This window comes from Syngnathoides biaculeatus, chromosome 22 (assembly GCF_019802595.1).
Source record: "Syngnathoides biaculeatus isolate LvHL_M chromosome 22, ASM1980259v1, whole genome shotgun sequence".
NCBI lineage: Eukaryota > Metazoa > Chordata > Actinopteri > Syngnathiformes > Syngnathidae > Syngnathoides > Syngnathoides biaculeatus.
In genome coordinates this window covers 7,075,796-7,100,523 of record NC_084661.1, presented here as the reverse complement: position 1 = coordinate 7,100,523, position 24,728 = coordinate 7,075,796, and the positions used below count along the sequence as shown (strand labels likewise).

At 40.9% G+C, this 24,728-nt stretch overlaps 2 protein-coding genes across 4 annotated transcripts in view; one reads left to right on the top strand and one right to left on the bottom strand.

Moving 5' to 3' along the window:
* Positions 1-1,973: 1,973 nt before the first annotated feature.
* foxj1b (forkhead box J1b) overlaps positions 1,974-24,728 on the bottom strand; it is a 47,237-nt gene continuing 24,482 nt past the window's right edge. The window contains exons 1-4 of one of the 3 annotated variants that reach the window (XM_061810658.1): positions 11,298-11,685; positions 7,684-7,849; positions 6,900-7,543; positions 1,974-4,923 (exon numbers count right to left, since the gene is read on the bottom strand). In XM_061810658.1, coding sequence (XP_061666642.1) covers positions 4,051-4,923; positions 6,900-7,493 — 1,467 coding nt within the window. In that variant the 5' untranslated portion in view covers positions 7,494-7,543; positions 7,684-7,849; positions 11,298-11,685 and the 3' untranslated portion in view covers positions 1,974-4,050. Of the gene's footprint in view, positions 4,924-6,899; positions 7,544-7,683; positions 7,861-11,297; positions 11,686-24,728 lie in introns of those variants that run through there. The other 2 variants (XM_061810657.1, XM_061810656.1) reach the window with 2 other exon arrangements.
* Positions 10,615-24,728, top strand: part of ubald1a (UBA-like domain containing 1a) — a 29,652-nt gene continuing 15,538 nt past the window's right edge. Inside the window, exons 1-3 of the mRNA XM_061810659.1 lie at positions 10,615-11,008; positions 11,719-11,940; positions 12,236-12,298. Of these exons, the coding sequence (XP_061666643.1) occupies positions 11,833-11,940; positions 12,236-12,298 (171 nt within the window). The 5' untranslated portion in view covers positions 10,615-11,008; positions 11,719-11,832. The remainder of the gene's footprint in view (positions 11,009-11,718; positions 11,941-12,235; positions 12,299-24,728) is intronic.

Below are 24,728 nucleotides of genomic sequence, written 5' to 3'. Positions count from 1 at the left end.
TGACCTGCCGCCACCGGGAGCTGTGAGCCAGCCAACAATTTCAATTAAAAAGAGATTTGGGGTGGAAAAGCGCATTTCTATATAACGTGGCATGGGAAGAGGTGGCGGATTGGAAGGAGTTTTTCCAATAGGAGTGACACCATTACCGGGTTCCTTGATGATCGACAACAGACAGAATGAAATGGAGGGGAAAAAAATGAATAAAGCAATTTCACTTTCTTCCTTATCCTCGGCGTATTTCAAATTGATAATTACCATCATTACTGACTATAATTTGCAGTGCTTAATAGAGCAGTCTGTCTCCTGAATCGTGAAGCACACATCATAAAGTTTGAATCTACTTAAAGCACCAATAGGTAATAAGTTACGTTATAATGACGCTTTCCAAATCAGGTTAATGCCGCACAGGCTTATCATAAAGAGAATAGTATTTCTCGTACTCAGGGTTGGGAGGGTGACTCAAAAAATGTATGGATATAATTTGCCTGAACTTTGCACACCGCTCTTTACCCCCAGTCTCATGGTTCCGCTGGTATGAATATTTTTAAAGGAGAAATCCAGTGCTTTGCATGAACAGTCTATCCAATAGTTCATGTAATATGTACCCTATTTTGACAATGTGATGCTAAATCCTCTCTCATTCAATAGTGTTTTGAGAAGATTTCTGTCGACAATTACGAAGGTTCAGGAGCGCTGCCATTTTCGCGAATCATATGATGTACGTGGGCGTATGTGACGTGTACTGTGCCGTTCCAAACGCTCAATAACATGGGACACCATTATTCCCAGTGCTGATTTCTTGGATTTATCCTCGTCTGATGAAGAAATAGCAGTATCGGTTATATAATGGTATCCCATGTAATCCAGCGTTTGGAACAGCACGATACACGTCACATACACCCACATAGATCATGACTCGCGAAAATGGCAGCACCCCTAAAAATTCGTAATTGTCGATAAAAATCTTCTCAAAACACTATTAAATGAGAGAGGATTTAACTTCACGTTGTCAAAATAGGGTACATATTACATGACCTATTGGATACACTATTAATGCAAGCACTGGATTTCCCTTTAAGTTTGGGTTCCGAGGCTAAATGCTACTCTCATCCACATTTTTTCGCACTCTTGGACCCATGCAGACATCTGGGTCTGATGGCAGCAGACAGGCAAGTCGAACATCCTCTGTGAATTGGCCAACGAGATGCCAAAAACATGTGACTAGCAGTTCGTCGTGGAGCTAATCCGTTCATGGCACAGTGACTTTGATCTAAAAACATCCTGTTCAAAGCCTCACATTAGCGAGGTCATTTTGAGACATTGTTGGACGCCGTCTTGATCTCATATCAAAACACCTGTTGCAAGATTTTCTGCTTAACTGTTGTGCAAATGCTCCCGACACACTGAACCGTTAGATGTGCATTCAAGAGTTCAGAGTAGCCAAAATGTTTTGTTCTTATAAACTTGTGCATTTTAGGTTCATCCTTATTCACGGGGAGGACGCGATTATGTATACCATTCCGCGCCCAATGACATTTTCTCCTTGCACAGCTTCAGTTGTTATTTCTCAACTGGTAATGAGTGAAGCAGGCTATAAAGCTGTTTATTAGGTTTCAAATAAAAAATGTTTGTATACATAAACTCCCAACTGCCATTATTACATCTTTTATACATGACAGCACTACTGTTTGGTTTTAATTGGACCCAATCTTTCCTAGTTTACAATTTTGCAAACTCCACAATTGAGAACTTCATAATGCAGTGATAGCACTCCTCGCAAATGGCTTTATTGGAGTTTCTGAGTGAATTTGAACTTTGGAGAATGAACTGCATGACAAAACAGTGAAAGATTCTGAGCTATTGAACAATTTTAATGAACTTTTGTCCATAGGTTTGAGTGTGAATGGATATTCAGTGATGTGACCAAATAGTTGGGACCCTATGGATGGATATTTCAAAAGGCAAGTACACAATTGTGTTTTTCTTTCTTTAATTGACACCATGTACTTCATCAAGGCATGGTTGCATGTTCAAACAGCTCATTAAAAAAGTACAAAGAAAATATTGTAAGATTAAAGCGTAAAACAATCAATCCATACAATACATCAATTCGAACTGGCCTTTCCAAGGTTACATAACTACTGCGTTGGATCTCAAGAGAACATTATTAGTCATAAATGTTTCAAAATTACACGATTAAGACTTCAGAAAAAGAAAACCAATTTTGAGAAAAATAAAAAGATGGAAATAGATATCACCCAGTGACAAGAACCAAGAAAAATAAAAAGATGGAAATAGATATCACCCAGTGACAAGAACCAGGAATCAACAAAGACCAATGACCTGCATATTTTTTTTATCAAAAGAATTTGGCGAAATGTGATCAAATATGAAAATGCAAAGTATACAATATGTAAGTAAGGTTTAGAAAACATGTATATACAATTTAAGCATTTTTTTAGCCAGATAAATTATTGCAGTTTAAAGACAAATAGAGCCTGATTTACTTTAGGTTTGGGCATGCAAATATGGACACAAACATGCTCAATTTTTGCACATCCAAATACACGTGGAAAATTATGAACTAAACCGCAGCACCCGGGTTTGTGTCAGGTAAGCACGCTAAATTGCTGCCCGGTTCATTTTGTAGGGTATCAAAGGTAATTTATCACACCAGAGATTAATTTATGAGCTAATTTTTACTTTAACTGAAAGGCAGATGGAAACAGCACACAAGTTGGTGCCAGCGTAGCAAAATGAGAGGCTGTTGGATCATTTTTCCTGTGGTGTAAACATTTTTAAATCGCTAAAAAAACCATTGCACCACTTTGTCTATGTAGCAGTGGAATTTTGTAACTTCTACGTGATCAAAGGGTTAGTTACAAGAAGGAGTCATGCCACAGGTTCATTTCAGTGCAGAATGATAAATGGTGGTGGCTTCTCTCAAAGTAGTTTTTCATACCTTTACATCCGATTACCGCACACTTGGGATGCGTTAACTCATTTGATAGCGTTTTCAGATAACATGTTTGCTCCTTCCACTAGCACTTCCAATTACATCCATCTATCCATCCATTTTCTGACCCACTTATCCTCACAAGAGAGCTGGAGCCTATCTCAGCTATCTTCGGGTAGTTCCATCACTTCAAATTTCATCTTTGAAATGCCCACATTTTCCCATTTTTCTATGGTCAAACCCATAAGCACTGCCTAAAGTGCAGGACAAGATGGGTTGACCAATTCCAGATCTGTTGCCAACAGTACATGCAGTTTGTTTGAGTGAACGCATAATTTGCTCCTGTTATTTTGGATCTCAGTAAATCAGGCCCTAGAGTTGCATCGTGATCAGTACACCTAACAGCAATTGAATACCAGGAAAAATAAACGGTAACATCCTGAATATCTAAAACTGCTGCCTATCAAAGTGCATAATGTTTGACAAACAAGGCAATCAGTTTGTGTTCCTGCTTCATGTAATATACTGTGGTGAATATATTAATATATAGAACTCCCATAGGTGACTGGAGTGCTAATTTCAGACTATGTACTTTAAAAGTAATCTGCATCTGTCATCGTCACACAGCATAGACATTTGAGATGGCATTTTAAACTATTAGTTTCCACACAAAAAAAAAAAAAAAAACACGCCAGTTGAATGCTAATGTAGCAAAATAGAATTCTTCATTTCTTTTCAGTCCCGGTTCCCAGTCGTAGAGAATGCTTTTGGAATTTTGATGGAACACCCCACGCTTCATATTCTTCCATGCAGCTTCTTGATAAACTTTCACTGTCTCTGTTAAACATTTGAGTTGGTTCCTCAGTTCTGTTCAAGGATTTAGAGATGTTTCAAATCTGCCTCATGTACTGTAGCACTGTTGGAAAGACAACAAAATGACTGCTAAACACGTATTTCATTAAGTTTGAGGGAGCTCAGTAAAAGTTAACGTGTGGTGTTATTGTGTTTGAATCAAAAGACTATAAAATGTTGATCCTTGGACTGGAAATCAGGCTTTCATTGGATATACAGTAAATGGAACAGGGAGTCAATAATCACAGATAGGCCTCCACCCGTTCCCATGGTTGCATATCCATAAAAAAGCCTTCATAGAGGCCAAAGCTCTGATCCAGAGTCAGTGTATTGGCCTGTGCTTCCTCCTTGAGCTCCTCCCAAGACAGCACCTCCTCCGGCTGCTCCTGGAACAGCGAGGAGGCCTCCTCGAAATTCTGCAACTGATTTTGACCCTGCAGGAGCTGATCTTGTCCGTCCAGCTGTTGCGGATGCTGCGGCGGCACGTGCAGCTCCGCCATGTTGACGGCTGAGGCGGCGCTCGTGTCCAGATAGCCGTAGGATGACTGCGAATGGTTCAGGTGCTGGCTGGGTCCCACGAGGTCCCCTGCCCCGCACCAATGCCCCAGCCCGCCTGACTGCTGCCTCCCCTGAATGGTAACCTCCATCTCGCAGCCCAGCGAATTCAGCGCCGTGTTGATGTCCAAATCTTCAAAGGTGCTACAGTTCTCGCTCAGGACGTCATCAAAAATGGACGTCAGGTCAAAATCCCCCTTCAGGATGTCTGCTTTTGAGGCCTCTGTCCCCAAAAGTGGAGAATCGGTCGCCCTTACTGGCTTGCTGTTGTTCTTAGTGGCCGGCTGCTTTCTTTTACTGCCTATATCCTTGCCACTTTGGTAAGGGCAGCCATTGTGGGTGCTGTGGCTACTTGGAACCAATTTGTTCTGTCTGTGAGCACCCCCACTATTATTGTTATAGCTGTTTGAAGACATCCTCCTGCGTTTGAAGATGCCATTAACAAACATGTCGGCATACTGAGGATCGATCTGCCAGAAGCCTCCTTTACCAGGCTCGTCCTTCTGTCTGGGGACCTTCTTGAAACACTTGTTGAGGGACAGGTTGTGGCGGATTGAGTTCTGCAAGAAATAGAAACAACGTTTCAGTTACAGGAGTATCTCTGAGGTGAAATATTCCCTCTCAGGACTATTTTCTTCCAATAGGAAAACACAGAAATCATCCGTCCCAGGATCAAATTTACACAACCCACAACATTTATTGTACACTCCCCCGCTTTGTCGAAAACTTTAAGGAGCCAGGGGTTTTTTTCGGATCAGGTTTTTCTATTATTTTACTTATTGAAATGCCCGCTTTTTGGGAAAGGAGAGCCACCTAAAACACATTAAAACACCCTCACGGAGAAGCTGTTGTCAGGCACAGTTCACACCCAGAAGACTTACATTTAGACTTGCCAACAGAGCACAACACCCATCTTGAAGGTGCCTGAGATGAATTGCTAAACCAATTTTTCATATTTAAACTGCACATCCAAAAGGCAGGTACAAACAGCACATAAGGCGATGTCAGACTAGCAAAATGCAACGCTGTGGGGAGAATTTTTATTTTCCTCTTCAAGGAACATCATCTGATCTACATTATCTACAATATAAACTTTTTCCACTCATTTTATGCTTGTAATTTTTGTGTGCATTCAAATCAATTTAAAGTGTGTTTAGTATCTCCAAAATAGATTTTTGTCCTTAAATGGTTCAGATCAAACCTGGAGGAAAAGGACTAATTTTGTTATTCTGAATTTTCAATCTTATTGAATAGCAATGACATATGTCCCCAAGGGTCAGTTCTTGGACTCCTTTTCAGCCTGTATATACTACCTTGAGTCAAATTAAAACTGAACAATGACTCATAGCAATGGAGATGACACAGTTATAGCTAGTTGTGACTCCAGATGAGTACAGTTCCAATTGAGGTTGTGTGACACTGTTTAAAATAGATAACTCGATGAACCAATACTCTCTTCAATTAAACCACAACAAAATGAGGATTGTTTTTGGCATCAAAGATGTCTTCTGTAAGTAAATACCTGGGGAAACTGTTTTTAAAGACCAAAGACCAAGTCTGCAACCTTGTTGGGTTGTTAGACACCAACAGTCACTTCCAGCAGTCATATCAAATCAATCACAAAAACTGCCTTTTACCATCTAAAGAACATATCTAGAGTGAAGGCCTGCATGTGCCAAGCAGACCAGGAGAGGATCATCCATGCTTTTATTCTCAAGTAGATTTGACTGCTGTCATGGTCTTCTGACTGGACTCCCCAAAAGAGTATTAAACAGCTACAACTCGATCAGCATGTTGCAGCTCAGTTTCTGATCAGAATATATTCTAAAGCATTTACCCTGGCTTCCAGTCAGCTTTAGAATCGATTTTAAAGTTTTGCTACTACTGGTCTATAAATCACCAAATCGTTTTGAGTCCCAAATGCATGAAAGGAATGCAAATGGAATATAAACCCAGTAGGGCTCTGAGCTCGACAGGCTCAGACCCAATAATGGAGCGCAGAGCCAAAGCCAACATAGTGAAGCAGCTTCTAGCTGCTATGTTTGAAGCAAATGGAATACGTTGCCAAATTGTAAGTCAGCTGCAAGTGTCAAGGTCTTCAGTCCTGGTTAAAGCACATTGCTTTACTTTGTGTATGAAATGCGTTATATCAATAAATTTGCTTTGCTATTGTGGTTTTTATTCACAACCCTATGTGTTTTGTTGTTGTGTGGGGAAGCAAATGCACCTAATGAGGCTTTCAAGGAAGCTTTGCAGGCCGACTGAACATCCAAAACATCATCAGATGTGCTTAGCTGATATCTCCAGGGACCCCTCATTAGCACACACATTCAAGTGCATTCTCAACCCCTCACTGAGAATATACATGTAAATCATCATTAAATTGTGTAATATCAGAATCAATTTCCCCAAACGCCCATCTACAAGTGTGATCTGCCGCTATGAGGACATGAGTCAATTACTCTTGCCTCGCTCACACACTCATTCATCTAATCTATTAATAATAAAGAAGGTCAGGTAATGTGGTCTCGGTTACCTGCCAGCTGGGCTCCGCGTGTCGGTAGTAGCAGAAATTCTCCGTGATCCAGTTGTAGATGGTGGATAAAGTCACTTTGGGCTGCTTGCTGGCCTGCATGGCCATGCAGATGAGCGAGGCGTAGGAATACGGCGGTTTGACTTTCGGGTTGCTCTTGTAGTCGACCTCCGCCGGTGGGGTGGCTTGGATAGGGATGGGCTGGTAGGTGCCGCCAAGATGCGCGAAATTGGAGAAGCGCGGTGTCAAAGTTGAGTCAGGGCTGCCGAGGTAAAGAGGCATCCCTGTGGCGGCCGTGTCCCCTGCGGGAGGGCTGGAGGGGGAGTCGGTGCCCCCTCTGGGAAAGCGTTTGAGAAAGAGGTGCTGATGGAAGGATGGGGAGAAGGAGGAGGACGGGCAGCCCTCCACCGTGGCCCCGCTGGGACGCTCCGGGTCCGCGCTGACGATGGAAAAATTCTGGAGCCAGTGGAGGCTGGTGAGGCTGTCATCGAGCGGGGCCGGGTCGGAAGCAATGACCTGATCTTCCGGGTAGACTGTCAACCAGTTCTCCTGAAACTTATTAGCGTTGTCATGGCTTGTCAGAACTGGCATCCTCATGGTTACGTGCTGAATAATCAACAGATTGGCATCTAAAGTTGTGTCTCTTCCTGAAAGTGACATAAAGTGCAATTAATGCATAATCATATTTATCAAAGGACCATGTAACAACCAAACCTCAAATTTTCCCAGAATAGTATACAGAAATGTTCAACGAATTCAAATTAATTCAATGAATGGATAATGTTACCTTGCAGATTTTCTTTTCTTTTTTTATTGTTGTTGTTTTTTGAGCAGATGGTGCAGTGCCTGCACCTGTTGCAGCGCGTCCTGCCAGCTCTTCAATGACTCAAGTGGCGCATCAGGTCCGTGCGCAACAAGTGCATCAGTGGGCAAGAGGGGGGGCTCGCTTCGGTCTGTCCCGCAGCTCATGCAGAAGCAGAATGACCGCAAGGGGAAAAGAAAGAAAAAGCAACTTCAGTCACTTCCATGTCGCCTGTGGTGAGCTTTGGAGTAAATAGTGTCGAGCTGCCGACGAGACGCTGCGTGAGATGCCCAGGAGGAAATAAAAGAAGACGCGCAGATCCCAGGGAAAGACGGCCCACCATCCCTGCAAGCGACTGGAGGGAGCTGATTGGCTGCTTGGCCTTGCCCTTTCTCTCATTCCCTCTGCCTCTTTGCAAATAAATCTATTTCGAAACCCACTGAAATTTGACCTGCGCGCCACAAGTCCCGCGAAAAGATACATGACACGCGGGACAAATACAAAGAAACCCCGATTACAAACTACATTGGAGACCTTCAAATCGGTCAGGTGTGCACATGCGAGTGGCTAAAAGTGCATCGCTTAAAACACTAACAGGTCATACTATCAAATAAAAATAAATACGGGCCAACTGGGGGTGCAAAATATGAAACTTGAAAAAGCCTTCATAACAGGCAACAAGTGAGGAGGTAATTAAACAACGATAATCTGATGTGGTTAATCTGATAATTATTTGGTGAGTATGGGAATGTTCTATCGATCGTTTCATTTTTGTTTTGTGGAAAGCAAAATAATACAAACTTGGTTTTTAGTGACACGGTCAAACAAAAAATATATTGCAGTTGTGTTGCAAAACAGCAATAGTAACTCATAGCTGAAGGAATACCTTTATTCACTACCAATCAAGATTTTTTTTTTTATCACAACAGTTATGTAGGTTTGTTGGATTTTTATGTTACATAATCCCCTACATTAATACCAATGCATTCAATTACAATCCCTATTTTTTATTACTATAATACATATTTAATGTCATATACATCTCTTATAATTATGTTCGCTCCTCTATTGTATGCAAAATTGAGTAAGGCTTTATTCAATTTAGCTTCTGGTCTATTCTACCATGGCGCGTCTTTCTGAATTTCAAGGAAATATTTCCACCTAGTGGATACATGCCCCATTACATTCACTAAACATAACCGATCATGGCAGTAATGACACAAATCACACTTTTTTTAAGGTTGGGAGGCCACTTTTTTAAAAGGGAAAATACATTTTAAAATGCAATTTTTCCTTTTCTTCATGCCAGAACACATCTTGTGAGGATTGGGAGTGTGGAGGCCTGACAAATTGCTGCATCCACTGGCTGCTTGCAGAATGTCCACGGACTAATACTCAAAGAATGTGCATACATGTACTGTATATATATGTCAAACCAGCTGTCACATCCCGTCAAGAAAGCTTGATTTTAGCAGTGTTTCCGGGTTTGTTCAGGTCCCCTTGTAACAAAGGTCTCGCTTGGTTGAGACATGCAAATGTTTGAACAGCTGTTCTTATTGTTGCCCGGCTTCCCACTTTCCTCCACTCTCCCAGTACCAGGAACTGACCAGTCAGTACACACACCATCTTACAGCACATTTAGATGTCATGCTTTGGATAGAGGCGTTTAATGATGGATCTTTTACATCACTGGTGTTGCAAATGGCATCGTCGTGGTTTACTTAGTGCTTTAAAAAAAAACATTGAAATAGAAAAACTGAATAAAGACTGTGAAACTTGGAGCACCGTTCTGGGTGATAAATGACCGTAACGCAAATTTCAGGAAATTTATGAATGGCTTTACTTACTTATAAAACAGTCATTAATTAAAGTACAGAATATATTATCCTTAATTTATCTATTCCAGATTCCATCAATCCCTGTTCTATTGTGCTCGTCCTCATTAAGACTGAGGTGGAACCTATCCCAGCTGACTTTGAGCTCGGGGTCAGGTCTACCATGGACTGTTAGAGTCTTCTGTTAAGATCACATGCATGTTTTTGAAATGTTAGGAAGCCCCAGAGGAAACCAGCGCCAAGCACATCGAAATTATGTACAGGTCATCTGACTTTAAACCCCAAAACTCAGAATTGCAACACATAGATGCCAAGCACTAGCACACAGTGTGCACCCAAGTGATGGAACTACTCCAGATTAACGTCACATTTGAACATAAAGACTGGAAGTGATGGCTTGCAGGTAAAGGCATAATCTCTAAAATGCCATGAATCGTCGATCTTTTCAAATATGATTAATACACACACGTATTGATGTTACAGTGCCTTTGTCAAGTGTAGCGTGCCAATTACTATTTCTCCATGTCATTGTTTTATATATATTTATGCTAACCTGTCTGACAGTGGTGGTTGTAAACCAACTTTATTGCGAGACCATGGCAGGCTGGGACCAGGGGCTTTGTTAGATGTCAATTGTATGTGATGCCCTCACCCTAGAATCGCCACTGATTTACAAACATAAAACGATAGTGTGGTAATTTTGAAATATTATTAATATACAGTGGGTGTTAAGAGAGGAAGATGCACGAAATAGGTTTAGATGGAAAAAGATGACACGCTCTGGCGATCCCTTATAGGACAAGCCAAAAGGAATAGAGGAACAAGAAATTTGGCTGAGGGGGCACGGTGGTGCAACTGATTAAAGTGTTGGCCTCACAAATCTGAGGATTGTGGTTCAAATCCCAGCCCCTCCCCGTGCCTGCGTGGGTTTTCTTCGGGCACTCTGGTTTCCTCCCCCAAAAAACATGCATTAATTAGACACTCAAAATTTGCCCTCAGGTGTGATTTTGAATGTTGTCTGTCTCCATGTGCCCTGTGATTGGCTTGAGACCAGTTCAGGGTGTACCCTGCTTCCTTGCCGATGACGACTGAGATTGGCTCCAGCACTCCCGCGACCCTCGTGAGGATAGGCGGCTCAGTAAATGGATGGAGAGATAAATCTGTTTAAAGATGTTAAAACACGAGATTCTGCATTTGACCACCAGGGGGCAACCTTTTCAATCGTTTCTTTTAACTGCTTCCTACAAACCTGCCATTGATAAATGTTGAATTTTTAAAAATGAGTCATTATAACTAGATCTTTTAATCAAAATCTTACAGTTGACCGACTACAAACCCTCCCCACACACATTTGGACATCTTCAGTTTTGACAAAGGAAGTAGTATTGGGGGAATTACGTAATCCCAGCGCCGCTCGGTTACCGCATCCTGTTGTCCGTGTTTGACGTTTTAATGTCGTATCGTACGAGTCACGCGTGAGTGACAACTTTTGAATTTCCTTCCTATTGCTGACATGATTTGATTGCCTTGGCCTGCGCGTTATGCGGTGCGGTAGTTATTCATTCATTTATACCTGCCGACATCGTATATTGGTTGAAAATACGGCATAATGGGAGTGCAGGGAAAGTGGTCGCGGAGGCACTGCACCAATACAACAAATGGTGAATTAATTGGGGACAGTGTTAGACATACTAGTCGCATGGCAATCGGTTATCCCCCGAATTAACTCAGAGCAATGTTATTGGCGTTGGTGGATTTGTTTACCATATTTGGCAAGAGAGCGGTGCAGCGAGCGGCGGAATTGGACGAGAGTGGCCGTCATTCAAAAATGTCAGCCTTCCTGGAGCTTTACAAACAAAGCGGGTTCTCCTGGGAGTTGTAGTTCAAAACAAAGCCTCGTCGCACTTGCTCGAGTATTATTTTGAGCCAGTGCAGAGATGTTATCACATTTTTCGCGTTTTTGATTGAAATTAATCACCTTTTCAAACTCTTTTAGGCTTTTGTGTCTTTCGAAGGTCAAACGCGGTGGTATTAGACGAGTAAAATACACGTTTGAACGAGATATTCCGGTTTCTGCCTACATTTCCCAGCTCCAATGCCTTTACCAGATTGGCTCATCTGTGCTGTCAATCACGTGAAGTCCCTCCCTCCAGCGCTCCTCCAGTAAATATTTGTGTTTGCCCAGCCGGCTGTAATGGTGGACGACTGAAGGGAGCGAAACGGAATACAACTCGAGTGAAGAAAAGAGGAAAACGGTCGAAAGTCTCGCTTTTGACTTAAGACACGGGCTTCGTCGAAAATGGATGAACTTAAACATCAAGTGATGATTAACCAGTTCGTCCTGACGGCGGGTTGCGCGGCAGACCAGGCGAAGCAGCTCCTGCAGGCGGCACATTGGCAGTTCGAGGTGAGCCTGGCCACACAAAATGAAGTCGCCACGGGTCGAGGGAGCCACGCGGCGACTGTTTATGTTTGCTCCGTTAGGCTAGCGAGCCCGCGTGTCCCCCCACCTAAAACATTGAGACTCCTTCGCGATTACGGCTCACGTCTCCTTTCAAATAGTAAACGCGGACATAACAATTGTTTCGCCACATGCCTGTTCTATTGCGAAACAAGCCATGTTCGCTCGTGGATTTGGCTTCTGCATCTGTTTAGACGAAAAGCCACACAATGTAATCTGATTTCTGTTTTTCGGTTTTTAGACTGCCCTCAGTGCCTTTTTCCAAGAAACAAATATCCCATATGGCCATCATCATCATCAAATGGTGAGTGTGGGGTGAAAGTAACTCTTGAAACTTGTAATATGTGTGATCTATTTGAGTAAAAAGCCCATCTAGAATCTCGAATGGGGCCCTGGGTTGCATGAAAGGCGAGAACGACCCTCACAGATAGGGAGGGTTGGTGTGTTACTAACAATAACAAAGCACATGTCGGCCATGTTGTGAGCCTCCAGAAATACTGTAAACACACACACACAGGCAGGCAGCCACACAGACACACACACGGCCTTCAAGGGGGAAAAAGAAGCAACTGTGAGTGGTTTTATGTAAAAAAAAAATATATATATATATTATTCTGTAATGAGGAAATTCGTTTTAGTCCGGAGTGGAAAATACACACTGCTTCCTGGAAGCGGGGCAGTGCCTTACTCAATAGTCCTACTGTGCTTGTTTTCATCTCATATGCTTGTTGCTAACCCCCCCTCACATGACACATCAGCAACCTTCTAGGGGGTAGGCACATCATTGTGGGCTAAAGTGGAAGGTGTCAGAGTTAACTAAACACACTTGATCTGTAAACCTTTTAAAACCCGAAGCACTACATGGGTACCTTTACATAGAAGTTCAATTCATTTTGTAACCAAATTTTGAACTGAATCAAGTCAGTTTTCTCTGTTAAACCGAATTGAAATGCCATTAATCTGTCCTAAGCCCCAAATAAACTGATTTTAAACACTTTTTCACCAAAGTCAGCTGGGATAAACTCCAGCACACCCGTCACTTCAGTGAGGATTAGCAGGGTAGAAGATTGATGGATCGGTGTTTGACTGTTCGACTAGCGCTCAGCCCCCACCCACACACACACACTTCAATGGAGCAGTCGTATATTTAAAGTCCGCCCGTAATGCAAATTTTGGCTGTCAACACAGTTTAAAAAATAAAAAAAGCAACTGCCCATAATAACTCAACACCAGACAAATTCAAGAATTGAGATGCAAAAATATATAAAAATTAAAGCATCACGTCAGACCACAGCATTGTTTGTAATCGTTTTATCTTTAAATATTGTAATTTGTGTGTTCAATATTACAGAAGGTGAACTAGTTTACATTAATCCAGTGTGTTATAATTTTGTGATAATTAACGGCACGCCCGAAAATAGATCAAAGAGTTTTCATTTGACTGTCTGAAACATGTAGTCCCGTTCATAGAAACCACTTTGTAGTGCTTAGGGAATAATACCGACACAACCACTGAATGTCAAATGGTACCTTACATGACATGATGCAAGATTAAATCTTGCCAGTTACCAATGCTTGGGAGAATGTTCAAGATTTGATTTTCATGTGAGATGGGGCCCATCCACATTTGGCTTTGGTTCTTCATACCCCCTACAGTGAGCTGGATAGCTCATTGTGGTTCATATGGGGGACCAGCTAGGAGTCCCGACTTACTACTAAACTTTACACCAATCTGATCAGTATCTGCTGATAATTAGCGTTTTATAATGATCATCTTTCATGTCACATTAAGAAATTTGATCAATGATGTCGTCAATTGGCTCCACAAACATATTAACTCTGCGTTGCTGTCCCGTATGAATCCAAAAAGTCGTTCATTTTTACCCTGATCACATCTTGCGGGATAGTGTTGCAGTCACTGTGATTTGACGGGGGCATGTGCGCCGTCGCAAACTTGCACAGTCAAGCACGAAAAATCACACGGGTAAAACTTGTTACAAGTAGAAATACATAGATATTGAGAGATGTCGCTTATTTTGTGTAGTTTTGACCAATGCTACCGCTAAACTTCGCAATTGCTCACACACTGAGCGCACATGAAAAACCGATCCAGCGCAGTGAACCACAGCTTGACGTCTTTTTTTTTTTTTTTAAACACGGAAGCACACAGTCTCTAACAACGAGCTGCTCCTCAGCCTACTTCTACTTCCTAGTTTACCTGACCTTACCCCCCTCCACTCTTAAATGGGTACTCTCATAATTACAAACAAAACACACTCCCGCAACTTTATATCTGCGGGCATGACTAAACACACCCGTAAATTTTTCACATGTAATGTAGGTGTTGTAACTATCTGACGGCCAATAAAGATTTTTTCAATCGTGTCAGTGAAAAGACAAACGGATGGACAACTCACGTCCACATAGCCGAATAGTGACAAAGTTACATGTCATATTTGTTCAAGTAATTCAATTGGAGTCAGTATTTCTATCGTGTTGTAATGTTGATTTGACATAAACTCAGTGGGAAATCCTTCAATGTCCCCCAGTGGTCATTTCTGTCCATTTCTTGCAAAAACTAATAATAAAAAAAGAAAAAAATAATACCATACATCAATGGCCAAAGTCGATTTTAGGGGAGAGTATAGTGAAAAAGTCATTTACAATTATTCTAAAATGGGGAGTTACTTTTCAATAACCCGGTGGTGGGTTATATTATATGCTACGTGGTTTACTTGTAATAAAGGGCAGCGTTTTTGGGCGTAATTTCATTTTCGTGGCCATGTTATGGTTTTGTAACAAAGAAATTCCAGGCTCCTGTTTGTCATTTAGTCACATTAAGAGTGTTATGTGAGAAATAATTATCCATGAAATGCTTTTTTTTTTTGGTCAATTTCTAGTGCGACTCATTGTGCAGACATGGGAGCACCTCACTGTGTGTGTGTGTGTGTGTGTGTGTGGTTGTGTACTTGCGTAATCACAAATTCCGGTTCTCTTTTTGGCCTATGCCAGTATGCCCGCCCTACTCTTCTCGTCTGCTTTACATTCATGTATTTTGAGCTCGTGTGTGACTTGCAAGAGTAGCACAGTACAGTTGCACGTCCATTTCTTTCAGCTATTCAGGCCACAATGTTCATTGCTTTACAGATTAAATTTACTCCGCTCCAGTGCTCTCACTCTTAATTGTCCTTGATTTGTCTACTTATATAGGTAGGATTAAACCATCAATATGTGACCACGTCAGCTTTAAAGCTTCAAATTTGGATGGCACACTGGCTTGTGATAAGTAAAATATTGTCAGTTGTTGCCATAGCAGCTTTGCTTCACTCATGTATTGGCGGACCCGCCGAAACACTTCTGCTTAGCACGAGCATCGGTGCTAATTACAGTTCAGGAGTTTTCCTGGAATGATCCAACAATGTTTAATCAAAACATACATGGTAGCATAATGCTGACTATCGTAGTGTTGATGAACATTTGTCACTACTTTTTAAGATGGCACAACTTATGTATTGTTTACAAATAGCAGCACTCCTTCATTTGCAGCAGTGCCCACAACCTAGTCAACCAACTGCCAGGGAGCGAACCCGTGGTTAAGGCTTCATCAAGCTCTTATTGTGCTCTGGCACCACCTTCAAAATAAAAGACTAAATTGGCATTGATGTCCAAAGTAGTAATATATGAAGCTTTTATTTTGCAGTTGGCCCTCTTGGTACATTGGTGGAGAGGTGGCATGTCATGTTTAACAACCGTCATAGCCGCAGTGTTGACTTTTAACTTTTCAACTGGCCAGACAACAATAGATGAATTAGAGATGCAAATCACAATTCCCGAGTTCTTTGGAGATTGTGGGAGTGCACAACTGACCAATGGTCTATCAGAACAACGGAGACACCCCGTTCTTCAGAATTCATTATATTGACAACATGGCTTATCAAATGAAAAGTCGGTGCTTGCTGCCTAATGTGTTTGTCTTCTATGCATTAAATGTATTTGCTTCCGTTAATTTGCAGTTCATGATTGCAATTTGTAATAGCACATTTATTCAGCTATGCCCTTGCTGAAGTGGAATTTTTCTGGGCTACCATTCTTTTTTCATTATTATGATGTGGTGTATAAAAATTCATTTTGAACTGCAAATTGTTAAAATGTGGTACAATAAAAAGATATTTTCCCTAGTATGAGGAATAATCGGTGATAATCATGATTACAATTTTTATTAAAATTGGGATTATTAGTTTGGCTATATTCATGCAGCCTTATTACATACAACTACGGCATTCCAACAACTTTGTAGGGATGGGTAAAAATATTGATTATTCAAAGCATTGCTTCCCTCCTCAGAATTCAGTATCAATTCAACAAATCCTCTGAATTGATTCACCTCCTGGCTCTTTCTCTGTGGTTTGTCTTATGGACAGAAGCAGCACTCGACCAAACAACTAATTGGCGACAAACGCAAACAGCAGCATGAAGCAAGCAGCTTTCACTTTTAAATCATTTGGGATTCCCCTGTAAATCCGGAACATAGAAAATCAACAACGGTCAAACCACCATACCCAATACCAACACTTAAAAGCATCAGAGTTGCGCGTCCCGAAGCTCAACAGAGTTGACAGCCGTTTAGGAATTGCATTCGGCACAAAGAAGGACCGATCCCATACGTGTGTAACTATCACTTCTCTTTTATAATGAGCAAGATGTAATGTCAAAATGTCGTCCAGAGTAGAGCCCTCGCGGAAGCCACACAGGAAGAAGCAGTATAGTGAACTTGTTGGTAGAAGCAATAAATGAATGAGAGTTGTTGGTTTTGTTTTGTCTTTCTTAGAAAGAAAGTATCAGCAATGTTACAATGCTGCACGCATGGTGCTTATAAAGAACTTAACACTGCAAATAATAGGAACCCTTAAGTACACATCCACTTTTTCAATAGAGTTATCATGTGTTTACTTTTCTATTCCATGTGCCCAATAACAACTAATTGTGCAAATTTGTGTTTTGATTCCAATTTCCAAAGGAAACAAACATTTAAATTTACGTGCTCCTTACCTTTTTCAGTTTTTGTACATCTGTGATGATTTCTACCACCAATGCTATGGGCAGTTTTCATTTATTTTTTTAAATGATGTTTCTTTAAAAACGTAACGTGACCTTTGGCATGTTTTATTTACACGGCACACAAAATTAGTCTTTCAGAATTGCCACATTTTTTCTTAGTTCTGTATTCCTACTTCTCACTGGATCAATCACATTTAAATTGATATTGAATCAAATCTAATTGCAACCTAAAGAATTGAAATTGAACCAAATTGTGAGGTTTTTAATGACCAACCCTTGCAAAACTAACTGTATAATAAAAAGTATAAAATTTGCAAAAACATAGGAAATAGCAGCAAAGTGAATTTTCATGCCAGATTCCAAATTCAATCACAAGAAATTACTGGAATGTAACATTGTTCTCAGCTCTTATTGGTCACAAAAATGTAAACAGGAAGAAGGTTCATTGTTCACACTGGCAAGTGCAATGTGAATAAAGCAGCATGTATAAACAGAATAAAATGGAAGCAAACCAGGTGTTTGATGGTAAATAATAGTCTAGGAAATGTACAACACATCAAATAGCCAAGTGTGTGTTAAAAGCATGACCCGCACAGATTAATCTCATTAGCATGGTAAAAAAATACCAAATCTTAAACTGAAGTAATGTTTGTTGTTTATGCTAAATTCCGTATCAATAATTACAAATAAAAGGGCAATCCTCAGAATGTTTATTGATGAACCATTTCTAGTTAAAACAAAATTACGACAAAATTTCTGACCACCACTCTCCCCCCCTTTTTAAAACCTGATTAAAACCAATTGTGAATGTTCTGAGCGCCTGTTTCGATGTCAGTGTCACAGTTGTGACATGGATGTAGGCCTTAGCTGGTGTCATGTTGTGATTTGTCAGGCCACAAACTATTTTGCACTGAATTGACAGTACAAGTACTGCACTCCATTTTGTCTCAGTTGCGTCAAGACTAAAATCAGCTCCAGTCCATTCCCAGAATTCCTGGTACTGAACAATGGTTCACCATGACTTTAGAAAAAGTACCGTCCTTTCCCCCCATTATTAAAAAGCAGTAGAATTCTTTTATATTTGTTGCATAGTTTTACAGTGAAAGTCATATATTTTCATGAGGCTGAATTGAAAAGAATCCATCCCACTCCATGTTTGACTTCCATATGTATTTATTTATTTTTTTAGCACAACGGCAATCAAGCGTGTCATGTGTGGTCTGTACCAAAAATGTAGTATAGCCCTCGCATTCCCCTCCACCAGATCATTCAATGGGCTTTATAATGACAAAATGTCATTTAGGGTTAGGTGGCACACACACAGTACAAGTAGTACTGTGAATGCAGGAGGATTTAGCTCGCTAAATCTCTCGCTATCATTTCCTTTTTCCACCAACTCTGGCTGCGTGTGCTTGGGCACACCATGTAAAAGAATTGCCATCACTGCACAGAATTGTGTACTCATGTGTCACTTTCAGCTTGCGACACAAAGCGACGTGGGACAGTTCTCCGATAGTTATCTGTTTTAGGGTATGTTGACGGACGTTTTATACTTATTATACTTGTTTTGTTTCATTCCTCTGTACATATATAATCACTCACACGCAAACATTCACATTTATTTGTGAGGAGGCAACATTCTTTCTATACTACATACAAGGAGTCCTCTGTCCTAAGACTGAGATCCGTTCCTACAGTAGCGACTTGACTCGAATTTTGACTTAAGTCGGATTCCACCATTAAAGTCAGAATTTACATCAAAATACTTGGTATAAAAACAAATACATTGAAATAGACAAGATGATGTACTTAGCATTACTGCTGAGAGGTGGATGGAGAAGAAGGGGAGGCTGTGCTTAGCTGTTGCGAAGGAACCTGATCCTCAATCTTCTCCATCTCGACAAGTATCAAAGAACCTTGTTTTGTGATCATTGTATCCGACATACAAACGGAACCCTTTACAAGCACTAAGGTACGGGTTTTGTCTTTAATAATTGTCACCACAGTCGACCGACTGATGCCTTGGTGGTGTTGGTGTCTCTCCTTTCGCCAATCTTTTTCTGATCTTTAGCTTCATTTCCATGGTAATGGACTTTCTTTTGGCTGCAGAAGCATCGCTAAAAGAGACACAGCTTTCTTCTTTGGGGTGATAATGTCTAAAAAGGAGGGCAAAATATGCAAAGATACTCCCGGCGCACAAACACAGAGAAGCATTACCCAGGCAAAATGGCAGACAGGGGTTGTAAAGTCGAAACCTCCTCGGTCGAGACCGTCTTCACCCAAGGACTCCCTGTAGTTCACGTCATTATTGCATGGATGCATAGGCACACAATAAATTATAATGCTATGATTCCAAAAAGAGTATGACGTTACAAATCCAAAAAGTAGCAATACTGTCATTTTTTGCTTAATACTCATCAAACAAACACATTTTCTATTCATCCTTGTTCTGCACAAATGTTACATGAACACAGGTATTAGCGCAACTGGCTATTCCACCTACAGGAAGTGTGGAGATGATAGTTGTAGTTGATGGTGCGAATAATACTATAAAAAAAAAAAAACATTTGTCTCTCCCTGTGTTTCAGATAAAGACACTGAATTATGGCCTATGAATGGTAATTAAATATTTAGTGGCTACTTATAACAATTGAAGGATCCCCATAGAGAGATGTAGATGTTATCTACAACCATGCATCTGTTGCTTTCATGCAATCAGTGTGACCTTTCATAACCATCCAGTCATCCATTTTCTGTACCACCAATCCTGCAATGGTGAAAGGCAGAATACAACCCGGACTGCTCACCAGTTATATTTAAAGACAGACAACCATTCCGTCACATTCACACCATTATTCAGTGAGAAAGTAGGGTTTGGGTATTGTTCTTCATTTCCATTCCGGTTCCACATTCAGATTCTTTTAGTGGACTGACTGTGTCAAGAAAGTTTGTATGGTTTAAGTAAAGGGTGTATAAATTATCATGTTAATTTTGTCCCAATTCATTGTGCTGTAAAGTTGCTAGTTTTAGCTCAGTAGTTAGGGTTTTTTTCTGTCATGCGCGCTTATGTTGGTTTAAAGACTAAAATGAAATCTAAAAACCATCAGTTCAAAAGTGCAACCTAGCGTTTTACTTGTTAGCTGTCTCAAAGTTGGCATCAAGGTATTTTATTGTTTTGCTCACCCAATTTGACTTGAGTGAAGTTCTGCGGGGTGTAAACTGATGCTCGGAGTGGGAGGAAGCACGTCGAATTCTACACGCTGTGAGAGACTCCTTTGCACAATATAATCTCATTTGTCGCACTGAGATGGCTGATCATTATTTTAACAAATAGACACTTTTGTGTGCGTTTGGCACATGCACATTTTGGTGCGCATTTCGGGGTGAGTGGACTATAATCATCAAAACTGGGGATTTTTAAAATATCGATTCCAGGACAATTGGGAGCGGTATTCCCAGTTCCTCTCGATTATCAATGCCCAACCCTAGTGGGAAGTGAACCCATGGTGCTTTCACCAAAGAGCAGTTCTGTGTAACATTTGAGTGCTGTTTGCATGTCAGAGATGTTCTCCATGTGTCTTAATGGATATTGGAGGGAAAAACAATTGCTCTTCCCAGAGCTGCCACAGCGTCATCAGTGTTTCCATGATGACTTGTTTTCATTGTCCAGCCTCAATGAACATAGTGAATCCTCATGTGACCAGAAATAAGGAAGTTGCCCAGCTGGATGACTTCCACAGCTGTCCGGGAACATGTGACCCCATCATCATGTGACTCAGCCAAGAAACTAACACGGCGACAAAGCCTACTTTAATCTCGCCACAGTTATGGCTGTAAAAAGAAAGGGCCTCATGTGGTTTCCTGGTAATAAAGCCACGACTAGGGTGCTTGAAAAACGAGGGTGTTTTTAATGGCGCAAAAGAAAAAAACACAACCGTCACCTTCACTAAAAACAATGAGAACACCTTACAATGCTGACATCTCTTGAATTTTTTTTATGGGCAAATCTGCTAACTATGAACTAATGCGCAGTTGTATCCAGTTAAGTTGAATAAATACTGCCTTCTCATCCGGATGAGTACTCCTATCATGACTGTGTGATACATGTCAGGAACAAACAGTGTTTTCACTGACCCCCACTATATTAAGATGTAATTGCTGGTTATCACGCACAAGGTGAATTCATCACATTTTATTAAGGTCAATGTGCAGCGTTTGTAGAGTGAAGAAGCAAGCTTGTTTCAGGTGTTGTAGTTTGTATAACTGCCAAAATTTGATCTTGGCAACCCGTTGACCAAGTTATTACTTTAGAGACTGGACTTGTAGTTTGTATAACTGCCAAAATTTGATCTTGGCAACCCGTTGACCAAGTTATTACTTTAGAGACTGGACTTTGACTTGGTAGCTTTCCCGTGCAGGCTCTTGCAGAATATGCCATTCATAAATCATGGGACCGCATTGACTGTCTGCTCTCATTTCTGTCCGTCTGAAACACCTTCCATCTGTCGTCACTCGGTGAGATGTAATGGATTAGAGCTGGTGGGTGTTGTTATCCACCAGTGAGAGAATAAAGGAGACAGTTTGCACCAACACGTCTGGCTAAGTGGACTAATAGCACGCCAATGCAAAGTATTTGGCCCAACTAAGGTCTACTCTGTATCTCTGCCAAAAAAACATCATTTTATATGAGAGGTGAAAGGCCAATATTTAATGTATTTTTACATGATCTGACTCATAAGATATTTTTCGTGTATGTGTGTGCACAGGCTAATTCTATGGGCGTGCAATAGTCTGAGGCTAAGAATTGTACACTCATGCACGTCAATGCCAGGCATTTGGCCACATCTGAAGCCACTAGCTAGGGCTGTGCTCTGCTTGTTCCAGCATGTTACCCTGGATGTTTCCTTGAGCACAGCTTCCCGGAACCCTAACCGCTCACACAAAGGTTTTAAACACATCTTAGTGGAAAGATTGTGCTTCAAACTCATTCCTGCTGTCCCCGTTCTGCGGTTAGGTCAGGGAAATGGTTTCAAAACTTGAGGGAGCTTATCTTTAGCAACAAAATACTGCTGTGACATAGGCTTGTTTCCTTAGGTAAGACAGGTGCACATAGCCTGGACAGCCGGCCGACATTTCAACAGTGGCTAGGCCAGATCTAATCCTACTATTCCTGTGCTCACCTTCTCAAGCTTCGTTCAACCTTTTCCCACGTTCCTGGATCACGTTAGTAACTGCTGATCTGCTTTCTTATCCTGCTATTTGTCTTGGAAAGTTTACATTTAAGATTGCGGAGTGAAGCAAAAAAAGGACTGACTGCCACTAGCCTACTTGGATACTGACAAATAGAGATTTTCTTGGCAAGCTAAATTGAGTATTTTCTTTGCAGCTGCTCTCCCTCATGATGACCTTTGGCCCAGTTTCCATAGCCAGTTTTTTTTTTCTTTTTTACCAAGCCAAACTATTTTTCTGCATACAGTATGAGTGGGCCGTAGCATCTATTGTTAGAATGCTTGCGATTGTAGTGCATACTGCAAAGGGCAACAATTGCTCCATTTATTCCCAATTTTCCTATCTTCTTCCTGTGGCAGCCTCCTAATCTCTTTCCGTCTTCCTTATGTTGTTTCACTGTACATTTGACAAAAGCACACAAACATGAGGTGGACTGGCTAATGATCAACTGTGTCTGTATAAAACTGTGTGAGAGCTTGAAGCTGGCTGAGGTGGAAGGAGTGAATGGTCAGCATTTAATACTGTGGAACCACGGAATTCGAACGACTTGATGATTGTACAAATCAGACTTTGACCAAAAAGTCTGTAAAAAGGCCTCCCGGTTCGACCCAATTCTGGGAGTCCCAACACCTGAGCAAAACCAAACGCACATTGAACGGGAAGCCAAGTCAAGCTGAGCGATGCCGAAAGCAAATGGGGCTGTTGCCGAAAAGAGCCACGGCCCAATTCAAGTCAGGCAGTCAGAGCGTGAGCATGAACATTCGCGGGTGCTTCTTGAGATTTTTTTTAATTTTTCCAGTACTTTCTTAGCCATGGGCCAAAGAAAGAAAGATGTACTGTACTATCAGCAGCGAAGAAAAACTGAAAGTTGTGTGAACCACTGTGGATTGAAGGAAGGAGATAAATCGCTCAGTATGAAAATAGTGTTTGTGTTACAGATCTTGCGTCCTAATATCCTATGGCTAACTATTTCGACTATCCTAAAGAAAAAAATAATATAATATAAATATAATAAAAGGCAGCTAGTGTTGCCAGAGGAGTGACTAGCATTACAAAGCAAAGAAAAGAAGAAATTGAGAAGCTACTGGAGAATTACGCAGTCAAATCGTGGCAGGTCCCTCCACATCCATCCACTGATGCCATCACACCGCAACCAAAAAGGTAAATGATTGACATTTAAATAGCTTTAAATATATACATTTTTATTGTTTAAATAAAGGGTGTACATGTTTTTGCATAAATAGGAATTAAAATAAGAATTTACTGTGAGTGTTGGAAACAGACCAAACTCATTTACATTATTTCCTATGGAAAACAAATTTCAGGTTGAAAAAAATCTCACTTTGAACACTTCACAAGAACGAATTATGTTCCCGGCATATACAAAAAATGGGAAAGAAAAACATTGTAAGCAAAAAACACTGCAAATGAAAAAAAAAATGGTATTCACACGGGTATTTTTTCTTTTGTGTTCCTTGAGAGGTTACCAGGTGTCCGCAGCCACTATGTTGGCTGACCTCTGATCTAGACACTGATGAATAGTTTATCTCGACTTTTGCCCATTTTGACTTTATACCATATTATATTCACGGTGGTAAACGTGACAAGCCCGCTTTAGCCCACTTCAATGGGAAAACAACAAAAATTAAAAATCCAAACAGGAAGAACCTCTTTGAAACTTGACAACTGACACAGTAACCAGACCAACCATAACTGCTGTCCAACTAAATGAAACTCTTGATTTGTGTGTCTCCTCTGCAAGCCTCCCCTCTTTTCATCTATTTCCATTCCTGCAAGAAGTTGACTGTTCAGTAGACAAAGTGAATAATGGGTGAACACTTGTTTTTTGTCCCTGCCAATGATGAGCTCATCAACTTTGCTGCTGGAAAAACAAGAAAGTTATCTCATGTATTTCAAGTTTGTCGACTCTTAGTAACTCACAGGAGCCAATTTGCTGCAGTTGTGGGCCTCTGACACTGGGACTTTGACATGTATTATGACTTACGTCTCCCCTAAAAACATACACAAAACTTAACTGTAGAGACACAACAACATATTATTTCTTCTATCAACAGTCTACTAGGGATTCAGCAGGAAAAATACTCTTACTTTCCAGTTGCACGTATGGAACTGTTGGAACGTAAACTGATTTTGCATCTAGCTGTGGAAACACACAAGGTAAACTCTAGTTGGTGTTGGCGGTGCACAGTAGATATGCTATTCCTGTTTATGTTTTGGTTCACTGGATATATTGTTGGTTGTCTTAGCAAACTAGTTGAACCTGAATTAATCTTACCATTTACTAATTGTTTCAAGGTTTTGAAATCTAGTACACCATTCTTCAAACTGTAAAACCTCGTAGATGCAACGTTGAATTAGTAATATTCTGCACGATCAACAAAAACAAATTTGAAAGTGTGTGTTCATACATTAAGTCAATTTCAAAA